Source organism: Gossypium raimondii, chromosome 12 (genome assembly GCF_025698545.1).
Source record: "Gossypium raimondii isolate GPD5lz chromosome 12, ASM2569854v1, whole genome shotgun sequence".
In the NCBI taxonomy this organism is placed as follows: Eukaryota; Viridiplantae; Streptophyta; class Magnoliopsida; order Malvales; family Malvaceae; genus Gossypium; species Gossypium raimondii.
In genome coordinates, this window is record NC_068576.1 from 2,824,552 (window position 1) to 2,841,361 (window position 16,810).

The window sequence follows — 16,810 nt, forward strand, 5'->3', positions numbered from 1 at the left end:
CGATTGCTATGTGGATGCCAAGTGTTCAAACGCCTATTTTAGACCTTTAAGCAATGCCGAGACGCATTTCTGTACTGCAAAGCCGTTGGTACAAATTGACGGTACCTTCATGTTCGGTAGGTACACTCATCGGCTATTGGTTGCAGTGGCACAGGACGACGGTAGGAGAATTCTTCCAATTGCATATGCAATAACACCGGGGGAGTCGTCTGATGACTGGGATTTCTTTCTCTCTAGGTTAAGGAGGCATGTGTGCCCCCAACCTGATATCTGTGTTATTTCAGATCGGGGCACCGGTATACTAGCTGCATTTGATCGAGAGGGAAGCTTGTGGCAGCGTATACACCATAGATATTGCCTGAGACACGTTGCTTCGAACTACTACAGGCAATATCCATCTAAGACGGAACGACGACAAGTGACCAACATGGCTATTTACTGTATAACTGTATTATTTCGTTTGTCAAATTGAATTAGTTTTATTGGTAGAAGCGATATAAAATATTCACTATGTTCTTATATTTGTAGGGTATGAAATGAATAAAGATCGTTTTCACGAGATGTTGGCAATCTTGCGATCCCAAAACGGAGAAGGGGCGGACTACCTTTGCAACATACGTTTCGAACAGTGGGCACAAGCATACGACGGAGGCCTACGATATGGCCATATGACGTCGAACCTGGCAGAATGCATAAATTCTATTCTTAAAGGAACGCGCCATCTACCGATAACTTGCGGTTGTGCGAGACATATTTCCGTTTAGCGACGCTATTTCCAAAGCGGCAAACAACTTATGAGAGCGAGATGCGGGGTGGGCATGTATGGTGCGATAAGGTAGTTCAAGAAATTAACAAAGCGGCGAGGGCAAACATCATGCACGCTGTGTGTCACGATTGAGACAATTTATGGTTTCGCGTGACGGAGTTCGACATACCGCACCAAGGTGTTGTTGGCGGGCAATATCGTGTACACTTGCGAAAGCAGGACTTGTGGTGTGGGAAGTTCGATGCACCGTTATCCATGCGCTCATGTTATTGCGATCGTCGAAACTCCGTGCGGATCCGCTGAGTTATGTGGATGAAGTGTACAAATTAGAAAACATGTACAACGATGGAACACGTTTTCCACCGATCCCGATGAGCGTAAGTGGCCACCGTATCTCTTGCTCCTTTTAAGTCATTACGGATAGAGAATTGCGTGCATGGCCGAAGGGTCGACCTTTCTCCACTAGAATACGAACAATATGGATATCAGAAACAACCGGTCAACGAAGTTGTGCGGATGGTGTAGGAACCCGAGCCATACAAGTCGATCATGCCCTAATCGCAATAGTTGAATGTAATTATAGAAAAATTACCTTTTATTCAATTATTAATTGATAATTGTATTAATTGTTAGTAAAATTATCAAATTACTACAATTTCTTAAATGTTAGTACCAGTCAAAACATTTTACTGAAATCCAACATTATGTAAAACTACAATTTCTTAAATGGTTAGTAAGATTATCAAATCCATTGAGTTATGTTAGGGTTTTTACATTAATTAAATTAGGTTAGGGTTAGGGATTTTAATTAAAATAGGTTAGGTTAGGGTTTTCATGTAAAATAGGTTAGGGTTAGGGTTTTAATTAAATTAAATTAGGTTAGGGTTTTTAATTAAGTTAAATTAGGTTAGGGTTTTAGGTAAATTAGGTTAGGGTTAGGGTTTTTAATTAAATTAAGTTAGGTTAGGATTTTTAATTAAATTAGGTTAGGGTTTTAATTAAATTAAACTAGGTTAGGGTTTTTAATTAAAATAGGCTAGGTTAGGGTTTTAACTAAATTAGGTTAGGGTTTTTAATTAAATTAAATTAGGTTAGGGTTTTAATTAAATTAAATTAGGTTAGGGCTTTTAATTAAATTAAATTAGGTTAGGGTTTTAGGTAAATTAGGTTAGGGTTAGGGTTTTAATTAAATTAAGTTAGGTTAGGGTTTTAATTAAGTTAAGTTAGGGTTTTTAATTAAAATAGGCTAGGTTAGGGTTTTAACTAAATTAGGTTAGGGTTTTTAATTAAATTAAATTAGGTTAGGGTTTTTAATTAAGTTAAGTTAGGGTTTTTAATTAAATTAAATTAGGTTAGGGTTTTTAATTAAGTTAGGTTAGGGTTTTTAATTAAATTAGATTAGGGTTAGGGTTTTTAATTAAATTAAGTTAGGTTAGGGTTTTTAATTAAGTTAGGTTAGGGTTTTAATTAAATTAGGTTAGGATTAGGGTTTTAATTAAATTAAGTTAGGTTAGGGTTTTTAATTAAGTTAGGGTTTTAATTAAATTAAGTTAGGTTAGGGTTTTAATTAAGTTAAGTTAGGGTTTTAATTAAATTAGGTTAGGGTTAGGGTTTTTAATCAAATAATGTCAAAATAACTCGAAAAAATTTCTATGTGTATTACATCGTCATAAACTTCTATTTCATTACATCAAATGATAAATTTTAATACGGTAATCAATGTTTATGACCGGGGGATTCGGTTCCACATGGCGGCCGTCGACGGTTACGCGCTGGATTCCTCCTTCCTCTAGCTTCCGGCAGCGGTTGTTCTTCCTCGAGTGGTGATTGTTGTTCTTCCGGTTCAGCATCTACTTGTCGGGCTTGGGACGATGATCCACCTTCAAAGAATAGTGTATGTGGAGGTGTTTGCATCATGAACGGCGACGGAGTTTGAAAGCCATGCGTTGTTGGCGATTGGTAAAAAGGAGAGCTCCTCGACGGCCCCCCTTGCGACCCCTCCTACGCGGATGGCCTAGTTATCGGTGGTCCGCTCGGCATTACAGGAAATGGAGCTGATCCGGGCATTTGGCTCCAACCTGCCATAGGATTCGGAAAAGGATACATGTACGGGTTAGGGTACATATAAGGGGTAGGAAACATACCTGGCATCATAGGGAAAGGCGATTGCATGGGTATCATCTGTTGAATTGCTGCGTCAGGTGACTGCGTCGGTGCTCTCATTGGGGACGGTGATTGCATGGCCGCTGATGATGAGCCGGGTGAATGTCTGAGCCTCGTTGATAGGCTGCCCTCGTAGTCTTGTCCCCTTGGATTTAGAGGCCCGCGCCTTTCCCTTCCGACACGTATTTGCCACTGCCTCTCCTCTGGCGTAAGTAAATACGGCTTCCCATGGATCCTAAACCATGGCATGTATTATGGAACGCACGCTAACTCGGGAACGATGATTTGTTCCCGAGTAGGTAGATATTCATGCCGATTTTCCCACATTTCCGTGTACTCTGACCAGTATCTAGGCCAATCCATACCTAATAGCCGAAGGTCGATTTTGTGGTGCTCGTCAAACACCTCAGGGTCCGCATGGATCGGTTGTCTACATCCAAACTGTCGTAGGACTCTGTCTGTCTGGTGGGGCTCCACAGTTGCATAGTTGATCAACACCACTTTCACGTGCCAAGCGTCCGGATTTTGTAAAAACTCTTCCGGGATTACTGCCCGGATTGCCGGATCCTCGTATGGTGTCCATTGAAACTACATGAACATGATAGAAATATTACTTATATACATAATACTAAATAGTAAATACTAAATATCAATCCCCTAGCGAATGTATGGAAATATCTATTTGCAATAATACTTATACGCTTCGATCGTTGGTCCAATAGAAGCAGTATATCTTCAAGTTCGACGGTAATCCACGACAACTCACGGATGGTTCCACCTAATTAAATAAATTTTAGCATACTTTTATTCTTACAAAATCTACATAACAATTTCAAAATGTAATATAAAATTTACCTCGTTACGAGTGGGAATGTATATGGGTGGTTCACTCGAGGATGTAGAAATGGAAAGCGAAACCGTGCCCATGATTGCAGTAGTGACAGGCATCCTCCGATTTTTGCTCTCCTCGGTTTGGTCGCCTTGCACATCTCCCGATATAATGTTGCCAAGACGGCAGACCCCAACTAAATTCACCTTTGCTCTAAAATCAACGAGTTTTAGCGACCACCTTAGATGTACAGCTCGCGTGACGTGTCGACCATGAGATAGCCTCAAATTATTTGAAGAATGTATGATCGAGCATATCAGATTCTTTCAATTTCGGTTGAATTTTCATTCAGATCGGGGAATGTGGCACGAAACCAGCCCATCTCCACCTTACCTCCATCCATTTTATCCTAAGCAGCGCCCAAAAGCTCAGAGCACACCGCCTTCCAATTACTAGATTGGCGAGACTCGGTCCTTTGGGTGCCCATCCACCCAATCCCAAATGCAGATGGACATCTTCTAGAGTGATAGTGCACTCTCCACATGGAAGATGAAATGTGTGCGTCTCAGTCTCCACCTCTCGATCAACGACCGATCGATTTCGGCTCCAACTTGCATCCCTACCTACTGTCGCCACGTGCCAAAATCCCGCTTCTCGCAGTAGTTCTCTACTAACGGTGATGGAGGAGCATGCATATTCGAATATTACATTCCAATACCCGATCTTGACCTTTTATAACAAAAATAAATTAATAAATATCTAAAATACATAAATAAAAATATCTTAAATAAAATTTAAAATTTAAATTTAATACTTACCATGTTCATTTGCTCCACCGATATGTGATTCTTATCAAGGCGAATCAATGATCCGACCATTGTTGAAAATATTAAAAATTTAAAATTATTTTAAAAAAATAAAAAAATTTAAAATTTTCTTAAAATAATGAAATTTAATGGAAAAAGAAATTTAATATGGATTTGGAGATTTTTTGAAGGAAATTGAGAGGATTTTGGAAGGAATTTGAGAGTTTGAGAGAATTTTGGAAGGAATTTGAGAGAATTTTTGAACGGAATTGAGATAATTTTTGAAGGAAATTGATATTGAATTTGTTTGTGAAAATAAAATGGGTGGGGGTTTATATAGTAAAAAAAAAATTTTGACCGTTGGGGGGGCAACGGTCAATTTTTTGACCGTTGAGCCTTGTTCGCTGCAGCGTCCACATCGCGTCCACGTCGGTAGCGACCTGGCGGCGTGGAAGGAAATCGCTTCCCCAAGGACGCGATTTCTTTCTGCTGACGTGGACGCGATTTCCTGTCACGTACCCTGACATCGCGCTGACGTGGCCGCGATTTCGCGAAAAATGGCCCATTCCGGTAAATAATTAAAAAACCGGCCCATTTTGATAAATTTTTTAAAAAATGGGCTTTTTTTTGGTAAATTAGCCTAATTTTGACTTAGCTTGATTGGATTACAAGGGATTCTTCTTTTAAGTAGAATCTTATTATATTTATAAAAAGAAAAAAATAATAAAAGATGCAGAAGGAGAAGCAAAAGCAAAATGTTACAGGCGTGGACTGCAAGGATTTCTTTCTCTTTTTTTTTTCCTTACAAAAAGCATCGCCTGACTGTCCAAAAATTAACACATAAAGTGTTGATAAAAGCCAATAAAAAAAATAAAACCCTTAACATTACCCAAAGTTGTAGGTTAAAAACAAAAATAGCCAGACAGACCAACAGGTGATGTGCATCAAAATCAATGTCTATTTTTCTAGTGATAGGATGAGGTTAAAACATTTGTTTAAAACTGGATAAGTAAAAGAAGCTGTCATGTAACATTTACTAGGATGAAATGATTTGGTGTAATATTTTTGTCACCACATTGGAAAAACTGAATAGGATTCCAAATGAAACCCGTGCCCACAAAATATAAACATGCTCAAAGATTCCACTGTTTTGGGTATTGGTCTTTGCAGTTTCCTCACGCCTCCCACAATTCATCTTGGTCCCACTTCATGTATCTTTTGCAATATACTTTAAGTCACATTCGGCCAATTTGCCAATGCCTTAATTACCTCAGCTAAAACCCCATCGGGAATGGATAAACACATCCCACTTCACTTGAATAATATAATATAATGTAGCTTACTATAATTATTTTTCTTACATCATTTTATGTTTTGTATTTATATTTTTAATTCATTTTTTTCCTTAGGGTTACCTAGCCTCATCTGTCACTGTTTTGTTTGCCAATAAAACATCACACAATTACAAAAAATTTATAAGCAGGTGGTTTTTCTTTTTTATTTGAAAGAAAAAAAGGAGGGTTGGGGGTTAAGGTGGCTTTAATTTGTTGTAACGTTTGAAGACAAGATAAGCTCAAGTTTTGGTGCATAAGTAATTAATATTTGTAGGTGAATATAGTATGTATATGTATAAATGAAGTTTCCCTTTCTACTTGAAGTCACGGTCTAAGAAAAAGAAGAAAGAAACCCCGACAGACCAACGATGAATCAGACATAGTTTGAACCAAATACCATAGATATGTGGACAAGACAAGTATTGTTACACATTTAATGAAAAAGCGTCGTAGCAACTGACCCACTTCAATGTGATCCTTTGGGACCATCCCTCCCTTTCATTTGTTTCAGATTTCCCATGAGAAAATTAGCCTAGGCCTTTAGGAGTAGAGAGTTGAGAACACCTACAGTCAGTGCACTGTTTAAAGAGTTGAAAGAGTGAGAGAAGGGTCAAAAGCCGCACTCACGCATTGCTCAGTGACCAGTGTCCCTCTCTCTCTCTCTCTCTTACCCCCTTCTCTACGGTTCCCAGATGCGCTGACAATAGTACTCCATCACTTAGATTTCCCCATTCCTTCTTCACATCATTTCCTCTCCTGTTTCTTCGGGTAAAACTTGAAAAAGGAAAAGTTCTTTCCTGGTCTACGATGGTGGTTTATGCTAAGGCACTGTTGGGGTTCTTGACTTTTCTCGGTTTGCAGCTTCCTTTGATACTGGCAGGTTATGTTTCAATCCCTTCTTGTTTCTAAAGCTGAGCTCTAGTTGTCTTTCTAAGCAAGTTGCATTTGTTGTTAACTTGTTATCACTTCTTTTTCTTTGTTGTAAAAGATGCCATTTTGGGTCATTTATTATGTTTTTTCCCCTTTCGCTCTGGGTAAGAGTTGAATCCTGAAAAATGGGTTTTGGGTTTTGAAGCAGAAAATTTGGACATGATTTGCATTTATATAAAAATGCAGTCTTGTAAAGTTTATCCATTGTTTTATTTTGATTGTAACTGGCATTAGAATGTTTGAGCTACCTTCACTTTGTACCAACTTATGTGGGTCAGATGATTTATGGGTACTTTATTTTTGTTAACTGATCAATTAATTTTAAGACAACGCCATGTTCAGTTCAACATATATTGAATTTCTGGATTTAGCTTAATGGATACCTAGAGCTCTGTGTGAAGAATTAATGGCTAAAGGGCTATTGTTTCAACTGGTTATTTCTGGCTTTCATTGAATATTTTTGTCGAGTAAAAATGATATGGCAATTTGATTCCTATAGTATACTGTCGATTTATAGATTTTCATGTAAGGGCAGTCAATAAGTACTTTTAGCTTAAATTCAGTTTGATTGAATAAGGTACTTTTCCTTTATAATTATCAGTAACTAGTCATTTAAAAGCTGCAGAAATCTTACCATCATACTAACGCTACCTTTCAAACAAGTTTTTTGTGATTATCAGTAATCTATTTTGCAAGTGATGGATTGTGAAGCGAAGGTAACAATGTTCTTGTTACTTGACTCACTCTATTCTGATCAATGGTCTTACAAATTTTGCAGATTGCCCCTTAGATTTGAGTGGATCAAATTTTACTCATGTGGCTTCTTTATGCTCTAATAAAGATGACAGAGGAAAGTGTTGTCGCTATATGAATGCTTTCGTTGCATTCTCTGTTGCCCGGTATGCGAATATGACAAGCGACCTAGGAGTTCCATCAAATTTATCTGACATCTGCATCCAATCCATATTGCAAACCATGGAACTGTATGGAGTGCCGCGTAATGCCACCATGTTTTGTGGGTTTGGTACAAAAATTCCCGTTAGTTATGACTGTAGGGGTCGAACCACTGTAACACAGATGCTTGAGTCTCCAAAATTTATGGATGTCACAAGGAACTGCAAACTGCCACTTTTGCGGGAAAATGATTGCCGGAAATGTTTAAATGCTGGCATTGTTTACCTTCATCATCTAGTGGGATCTGAAAATAATATGACATTGAGTACTTGCCGAGATGCAACTTTTGCTGCACTAGCAAGCCAAGTCGATGACACTTCAGCTGCCGAAATTGCAACTTGCTTTTTCCAAGTTCAGGGATTTAACATCCCACCAGGTATGAATCATTTCAGAAAAAAATCCATGATTTGATTTTGTATGAGAACTGAGCATATCTATTGATGTGTGGATAGTTTTTGCAAGATTTCTCCCACTTTAGCAGTTTCTTGCATGGCTCGAATGTCTATAATTCCTCGTCTTTTCTCTTATCTGCAGTGATTAGAGCCAATAAGCATTATTGATACATTGCCTTTTTGGTAATTAAAATACAGTTTAGAACAATCATCAGGCTAGATTTGACTGCTTTTATGGGGATTGATAATAAACATTGTAATGCTTTGGTGGCTTGTTCAAGAGGGGAAAAAAGGAAAAGAAACCTTCATTGTGCATCTAAAAACTGATGCTCTGAATATATTAGTGTCAAAATGTTTCTTTTCTTTTCTGTGTAACTGCGTTAAGACATTACATACATGAATATGTTTTCCAATGACTAATTTTCTGTAAATAAATGAATGTTTATGTACTCCATTGAATTAGCTAGTAAATTGTTGCAATTTTTTATGCTAGTTTCAGAGTCATCTCCATCTCCACCCACCCCAAAGGCTTCTCCTAGTCCGTTTGTTGCCGCTAGTCCAAATCAACTTGTGTTGGGAGTACCTCCAGAACAAAAGCACCGTACTTACCACCTCACGATTATTCCAGGCATCGGCATAGCAGTTACAGTAGCTGCCATGATGATGCTTATAGTATTGGTAGTTTTGATTCGTAGGAAAAAGAGAGAGTTGGAGGATTCTGAGAGCATGGACATGAATTCTTCAAAATTCTTTTCTTCTCCTCGGCCCATGCGTAAATTTCAGGAAGGTTTGTTTGATATCACCTATTCTCCTTTGATAATGATAAGTTTTGAACATCATTTTCCAAAGGGCAGTGGTGTAATCTGATAAGGATTGGTGGTAAATGCAGGCACTTCATCAATGTTTCGGAAATATAGCTACAAGGAAACCAAAAAGGCAACTGAGAATTTTAACACCATCATTGGACGTGGAGGGTTTGGGACAGTATACAAGGCTCAATTTAGTGATGGCTCAGTGGTAGCTGTAAAACGGATGGACAAGGTTTCAGAGCAGGCAGAAGATGAATTTTGCAGAGAGATAGAACTTCTTGCTAGATTACACCATCGTCATCTGGTTGCTCTAAGAGGATTTTGCATTGAAAAGCGTGAGAGGTATAGTTCATTCATGTATGTCTATCAAGGCGATTGATCTGTCTACAAGCAATATTAAATGCTTTTTACTTCGGGCAGGTTTCTAATGTATGAATACATGTCAAATGGGAGCCTAAAGGATCATCTTCATTGTATGCTTCTCCATTCCTTTGATTCACTTCTCTAAAGTTTGATATTATCTGTATTTTAACTTCTCTGATAATTCGTTAACAATTTTGTATGCTTAAATGCAGTAGAATGGAGACTTAATCAACTGCTTTCCCATGTTATTTTTCTATGTTCATTATTGTTCATTGCATGTCTTAAATGGATATGTTCTCGTACTTTGCAGCCCCAGAAAACACCCCACTGAGTTGGGAGACCAGAATACAAATTGCCATTGATGTGGCTAATGCGTTGGTAATAGCAGTTGATTCTGTTGTTTTTCATATTTGCAGATTGGTTTATACAAAATTATCATCTTGCTAAACCACTTCTCTTTCCTTGTATGGTTTATTTTTGCAGGAGTACCTTCATTTCTATTGTGATCCACCTCTATGCCACAGGGACATCAAATCGAGCAACATTTTATTGGATGAGAATTTTGTTGCAAAGGTATGGTATTTGTTGAATGCTCATTTAGTTGTACTGCCACTGGTATTTTGCTCTCATGTATATAAGTAAACTCCTAATGGAATATAACAAGTTCTCTCCAGAATGTTGATAGACACTTACACGCAAGTTGTGAACTTTTGATTTCCACATCATTTTTCACAATTTATTTCTTGGTACATATGTTTGCAAATGAAAAATGGAGTTGAAGTTTTAATTACTAGAGCAAAATTGAATTCTACTTTCAATAACTAGAGGAAGCTGAAAGCTGGTGAAAGAACAAAAGGACATTGTAAAACTAAGAGAATAGTTTGAGGATACGTAACAGTTTCTGAAGAGATTCATAGAAGAACCCTTTTATGTGAGAACTTTGAAGAACTTTATCTTCAGGTAAAAGCATGAAAGTACATTGCATTAAAACAGTTTTTCTTTTCTGCTGTACTGTATCCTGTAGGTTGCAGATTTTGGGCTTGCACATGCTTCAAAAGATGGTTCTATTTGCTTCGAACCAGTAAATACTGACATACGTGGAACTCCAGGTTAGCCAATAAGTCATTGGAAGTTTTAATGTCTCATGTAATTAAAGATCTAAACTTTAGATGACTTTCAGGTTATATGGATCCCGAATATGTGGTCACTCATGAGCTCACGGATAAAAGTGATGTATACAGCTATGGCGTGCTACTTTTGGAGATTGTGACTGCAAGACGAGCCGTACAAGATGGCAAGAACTTGGTTGAATCGTCCCAGATACTGATGGCATCAGAGTCAAGGTTATTTGAGCTGGTGGACCCCCAAATTAAGGACTCCTTTGACTTAGACCAACTACAAACAGTTGTGACCATTGTGAGATGGTGCACCCAGAAAGAAGGACGGGCTAGACCCTCAATCAAACAGGTCCTTAGACTTTTGTATGAGAGTGCTGATCCGATGCATAGTGGGTTCATACAAGCTGTCGAAGATGAAGATTATGAAGGTAGTGATGGAAGAGGAAGGACAAGCAGAGGCAAAATTCCTAGGAGTGGACCTTATTATCACAGTGGGGATGGAAGATATCTTGCTTCATCTTCAAGTACATCAAGGTCATATTGTAGTAGAAGCTTTTTACTCGAAACCGGATCACCACAATCTCCTCAAAACGTACTCTCCCTTTGAGGCCAATCACATGAGACAGCTGCGTCAATCTGATTAAGCCGTAATCAAGACTTGAGAGCTTGCAAGTATGTGATTTTACTCATGAACTAGCAGGTATGCGTGATGTTTGTTATGCAGAATGTTCCTGTTGCAGAGGAAATGATAGCCATCAAGCTTGTTACTTTTACAAAAGGGAAGCAAAAGGATTCAAGAAGTGATCATCTTATAATTTTCCTGTTTATGGTTGCTCTAAATTTTTTGGATAAATGAGACATAAATGTAATTTTCGTGTATCATTGGTACAGAGATACGGATATTGCAGCTAATCATCAAGATTGGCATTTATTGATTCAAAAACCAAGAGATACCCCGGTGCAATTATTTCATTCTTCTATTGCATTCTAATGATTTCGGATTTTTTTTACGTAGGCGGTTTGAAATTCCATGGAGAAGTCATTGTATTTTTGTTATAAAAACAAAGAACCATATATATGGTTCGGTAATCTCAAGTGTCCCTTGTTTGCTATGGTTGAATTCGTCGGCGGCTATGCACTTAAAAGTTGGCAGTGCAAAAATAAAGGGTTCCAATGATTCCATGGGCCACCCCATGCTTTTCACGACTAAAAGGCTTAGTGTAAATATTAAGGTCGCTATCAGGCAAACAAGGTTGGAAAATTCCTTCTTGTAGTCCGGCCATAGGAAAACCAGAAGGTCCGCTGGTTTGCCCCATCACTATGATGTGCTCTTGATTTTCTCGATCATATGGACGATCCATGTATTAAGATCCTTTTAAGTTCTCAAATACCATATCCGGGTGGTATTGCTGACTTGAACAATGAAACGCCCAGGACCTACATCATCCACATGGATAAATCGGCAATGCCTGCAGCCTTTTCGAGCCATCATGATTGGTACATGTCAACCCTTTCATCCCTGTCATCACCAGACGGCTTTTCCCCATTGCATCTCTACACTTACAACCATGTAATGGATGGGTTTAGCGCTGTTTTATCCCAAGCCCACCATGACCAACTTCACGAATTACTTGGTCAACTTGCTACATATCCTGAAACAATTGGGCACCTCCATACCACACGTGCTCCTACCTTTCTTGGGTTGAAGAAACACTCTGGGCTATGGCCTGCGGGTGGATTTGGTGAGGACATGATCATTGGAGTCCTTGACTCTGGCATCTGGCTTGAAAGCGAGAGCTTTAACGATGAAGGTTTGCCGCCGGTGCCAAAGAGATGGCGTGGTGCATGTGAAACTGGTACTGAGTTCAATGCATCTTACTGCAACAGGAAGCTGATTGGGGCACGATCCTTCAGCAAAGACATGCAGCAGGAAAAACAGAATATATCAAAAACAAATGACTATGATTCACCGAGGGACTTTCTAGGTCATGGTAGCCACACATCGTCCATAGCAGCGGGCTGCAGTGCGGTTGGTGCTGAATATTTTGGATATGCCAAAGGAAAAGCTATAGGAATGGCACCAAAGGCTAGGATTGCCATGTACAAAGTTCTGTTCTTTGATGAAAGTTATGATGCTGCTGCAACAGATGTACTGGCTGGCTTGGATCAAACTATAGAGGATGGTGTGGATGTCTTGTCTCTGTCTTTGGGGTTCTTTGAGACTCCCTTTGATGAAAACCCTATTGCAATTGGAGCATTCGCAGCTTTGAAGAAAGGGATATTTGTTTCATGCTCTGCTGGCAATAATGGCCCTCATGCATATACCATTCTCAATGGGGCTCCCTGGATCACTACCGTCGGTGCTGGAACCATCGATCGGGAATTTGCACTCATGTCACGCTTGGTGATGGAGAGTTAACCGTAACAGGAAAATCTGTATATCCTGAAAACTTGTTTGTCTCAGATGTTCCGATATACTTTGGACACGGAAACCGAACCAAAGAACTCTGTGAAATATACTCTCTGGACCCCGAAGAAGTTGCAGGAAAATACATATTCTGTGATTTCGACTCCAGCGGCCAAACTAATGCCTATGCACAAATAGACGAAATAGACACAGCTGGAGCTGCTGGAGCTATCTTTAGCTCGTCCGAGGGGCCGTTTTTCCGACCCACGGATTTCTTCAAGCCCTTTGTGTTGGTAAACCCGAAATATGGGGATTTGGTAAAACATTATATTATCAATTCCAATAATGCAACAGTGAGTATCAGGTTTCAAACAACCCTCTTGGGTACTAAGCCAGCTCCTCAAGTGGCTTACTTTTCATCTCGAGGACCTGATAGAAAATCACCATGGATACTGAAACCCGATATTTTGGCTCCTGGAGTCGACATTTTGGCAGCTTGGGTCCCCAACAGAGGCTTTGCACCGATTGATTGTTGGAATATTTTTAAATATTTATAGTATCCCAATAACTATAAATGAATGGGTGTAATTAATCAAAAGATAAATCTTTTGGTCATTGGTCAAAAGTTATATTATTTGATTTTTTAAAAAAGAATTATAATTATTCAAAAAATATTATTTGAATAGTTACAAAATTAAATGAATAATTATTATTATATATTTATTCATAAAGACACCTATTGAAAGATATATTCCTATAAATAGGAATGGGTTTTCATTTGGAAATATATCAACAAATTCTAATATTATTTCTTCTCTTCCTTCATTTTCTAATATTATTAGATTATTCTATAAAGTATTACTGCAGAAATCCTTTGTAGAAATTGAGTTTTTGTTACACATTACTCAGTGCATAGTGGACTATTCTCCTCAGTGCAAAACGCAAATAGTCATTAGCTTCATTGTATCCTCGAGGTTAATTTGCTTGGAACTCATTTGCACAGAAGATAAGTAAGGGCGAATATAACCTTAAAGATAGTGGCTTGATACACACATTGGAGCCTTGTCCTATTTCTTCTTTTTCTTTTCGAGTTCCGATCGTGTGTTCGAGATTTTCCTTATCGGAGTTTTGTAATAACATTGATGACGATGATTATTTGCTAACAGATTACGCTCTCGAATCTGGAACATCCATGTCATGCCCGCATGCGGCTGGCATAGCCACACTGCTTAAAGCTGCCCACCGCGACTGGAGTTCAGCAGCCATCCGATCAGCAATGATGACAACAGCTGAAGTTTTCGACAATGCAAATGGCCGTATCATTGACATGACCACAGGTGTTGCTGGGACACCTCTTGATTTCGGAGCAGGGCACATAAATCCTAACAAAGCCATGGACCCTGGCCTTGTCTACGATATCGAGATTCAAGACTACATCAACTACCTTTGTGGGTTAAACTACACTGGCAAACAGATCCGAACCATCACGGGAATGCGTCAGTTTAACTGTGATAGTGCTACCCTGGATCTTAATTATCCATCATTCATCATTCTCTTGAACAACACTAGCACAACTGGCACCACCTTCCGAAGGGAACTCACAAATGTAGCAGAAGGTAGCTCAGTTTATCGAGCGGTAGTGAGGGCTCCTTCAGGCATGAAAGCTGTAGTGCAACCTGCAACAATTACCTTTGCAGGAAAATACAGTAAAGCCAAATTCCAACTCACAGTGGAGATTGATGTGGGAGTTGGAAGTATCCCTGAAAGCGATTACTTCGGGAATTATGGATTCCTGAGCTGGTACGAGGTCAATGGGAAACATCAAGTTACAAGTCCAATCGTTTCAGCATTCGCACCTTGAAGCCGGAACGCCTGCTTGCCTGCATCTGTTTTTATGTTTTTAAGAAGGATTTATAGCTCCACACACTAACTTAAAAATTCCACATTAGTTGTTGATCGGTAACAATGACAAGGAATGAGAATTACATCAACTCCATGAAACAAATTTTTGGTTTGGGCTTCAATTGGGATGAATCAATTTTTATTTAGGAGCTCAATATCTATTATAAATCTGTTTTAAACTTGTTATATTATATGCACGAAACTCATCCATTAGTTTTAGGCTAAACTACAAAAATAGTCACTCAATTTTAGTCAAATTTCATTTTTGCCACTGAACTTTAAAAAGTTACGTTTTGGTCATTAACGTAGTTGAGTTATAACATTTTGACCACTCATTCTTTAACAGTTGTTACAATCTTAACAGAAATTTGACCCTTGAACTATAGCTACAATATTCTATTTGGTCCTTTTACATTTTTTAACAATAATTCTAAAAAATCAAAAATGTTTAAAATATAAATAAAAATTCAAAAATTATTTATCTTTTCAAACTATAAAAAAATATTTTAAAATTATATCTATGTAAAAATTAAAAAAACATAAAATCCTTAAAAATTAAACTAAGTTGAGAGTTAAATTTCAAAATTTATAAAAAATATTAAAAATTCTTTTAGAAAAATCTAAAATTTCATTATTTATTTTAAAATTTTAAAAAACTTATTTTTTAAAAATCATGTTTTCATTTTTTAAATTTTACATTATTATAATTTTAAAATAATTTCTATAAATTAAAAAAATAAGTAAATTTTTTGTTTTAAAGATTCTTTTATATATATTTTTAAAATTTATTGATTATTTTTTAGAATTATCATTTAAAAAGTTGTAAAATGACCAAATTGAATAATTTTAGCTATAGTTTAGGGGTTAAATTAGATAATAATCCTTGAGTTAGGCCTAGTTTAGAAATGTTTCTAAAAATACTTTTGGGAAGAGAAAAAAAAAACACTTTTGGGGAGAAGCTAAAATTTTCACTTTAAAAAAAAGTACTTTTAGGCCAATTTTTGGCTTGGAAGAATTACTTTTTCTCCCAATAAGAAATTTGTTTAGGAATGTTTTTGTCCTAAAAACATTTTTGAGAAGCATTTCTAAGGGCCAGTTTTTCATTGCTTTTGAGAAGTACTTTTCAGAAGTGCTTTTGAAAAGTGCTTTTGAGAAATTTGAGTGTTTGGCATTGCTGTAAAAAAGTGCTTTTGAAAAATAAAATGTCCATTTTAGACATGAGATTATAAAGTAACAAATATGTATTTAAATAATGTTCAAATTAGTTAATATTATGATATTTTAGCAAAATATAAAAATAAATTATTATAACTTATTGTTAATATTTTAATATATAATATTAATTTTAAATATTTCTAAGTAATTAATATTAATTATTTATAAAATTTAATTAGAATATATAAACTATATTTAAATATTTAAATATAAAATTAAATATTTGTAATTAGATATTGACACGATTGTATTATTATAAAATTATTTTTATTTTTAATTAATGCTTTTAACACATTTGTATTATTTTATTTTAAAATGTATTTGAATATATAACTCATATTAGATATTAACATAACATAGAAAACATAAACTTAACAAATTAAAATATTAGTTATATTTGGATTGAAGTTTTAAAAAGGGGGTAATATTTATATATCAGATATAAATACTAAAAATTTTACAATAGCATTTACAATTTAAATTGAATTCATTAAACTAGAAGCTATAGCATCTCTTGTTAATTCCATTTCAAAACCACTAAAAATGTTTGATTCACCGTTATCATCACTATCATCGTCGTTGTCGTCGTCATCATCACTTTGTGGCCCATGCGCATCTTCTGAATCAATATTATTCTCATATGCCGAGTTAATATCTTCGTATTCCATAAAATCTGCATTGTTTCTGCCAACATGTTTTCGAATAAAATTTTTACTTTATTTTTACTTTAAATAAATTTTTACTTTATTTTTATTATTAGGTTCTAACCGATATAAAAAGTCAATCCCAGACGAAAATCAATCAATATACAGAAGAAGAGAA

The 16,810-nt window shown here is 36.8% G+C and overlaps 1 protein-coding gene, 1 long non-coding RNA gene and 1 pseudogene across 3 annotated transcripts; all 3 read left to right on the forward strand.

Moving 5' to 3' along the window:
- The first annotated feature begins 1,587 nt into the window (after positions 1–1,587).
- LOC128035423 (uncharacterized) lies at positions 1,588–2,147 on the forward strand. Its single transcript, XR_008191923.1, has 3 exons — positions 1,588–1,611; positions 1,695–1,728; positions 2,118–2,147. It is a non-coding gene; the product is annotated as an uncharacterized LOC128035423 (long non-coding RNA).
- Positions 2,148–6,278: 4,131 nt separating this feature from the next.
- LOC105762813 (probable receptor-like protein kinase At1g49730) lies at positions 6,279–11,444 on the forward strand. 2 transcript variants are annotated; one of them, XM_052624781.1, is made up of 9 exons: positions 6,279–6,778; positions 7,607–8,158; positions 8,674–8,961; positions 9,064–9,325; positions 9,404–9,456; positions 9,657–9,724; positions 9,830–9,919; positions 10,371–10,455; positions 10,527–11,444. In XM_052624781.1, the coding sequence occupies exons 1-9, from the start codon at positions 6,706–6,708 to the stop codon at positions 11,069–11,071; spliced, it is 2,016 nt and encodes a 671-aa protein (XP_052480741.1). In that variant the 5' UTR covers positions 6,279–6,705; the 3' UTR covers positions 11,072–11,444. The 2 variants fall into 2 exon arrangements, with proteins under 2 accessions (XP_052480741.1, XP_012436185.1); XM_012580731.2 differs by having other exon boundaries at positions 6,284–6,778; positions 8,668–8,961.
- A 51-nt stretch (positions 11,445–11,495) lies between these two features.
- Positions 11,496–14,732, forward strand: LOC105762812 (subtilisin-like protease SBT3; annotated as a pseudogene).
- The last annotated feature ends 2,078 nt before the right edge of the window (positions 14,733–16,810 follow it).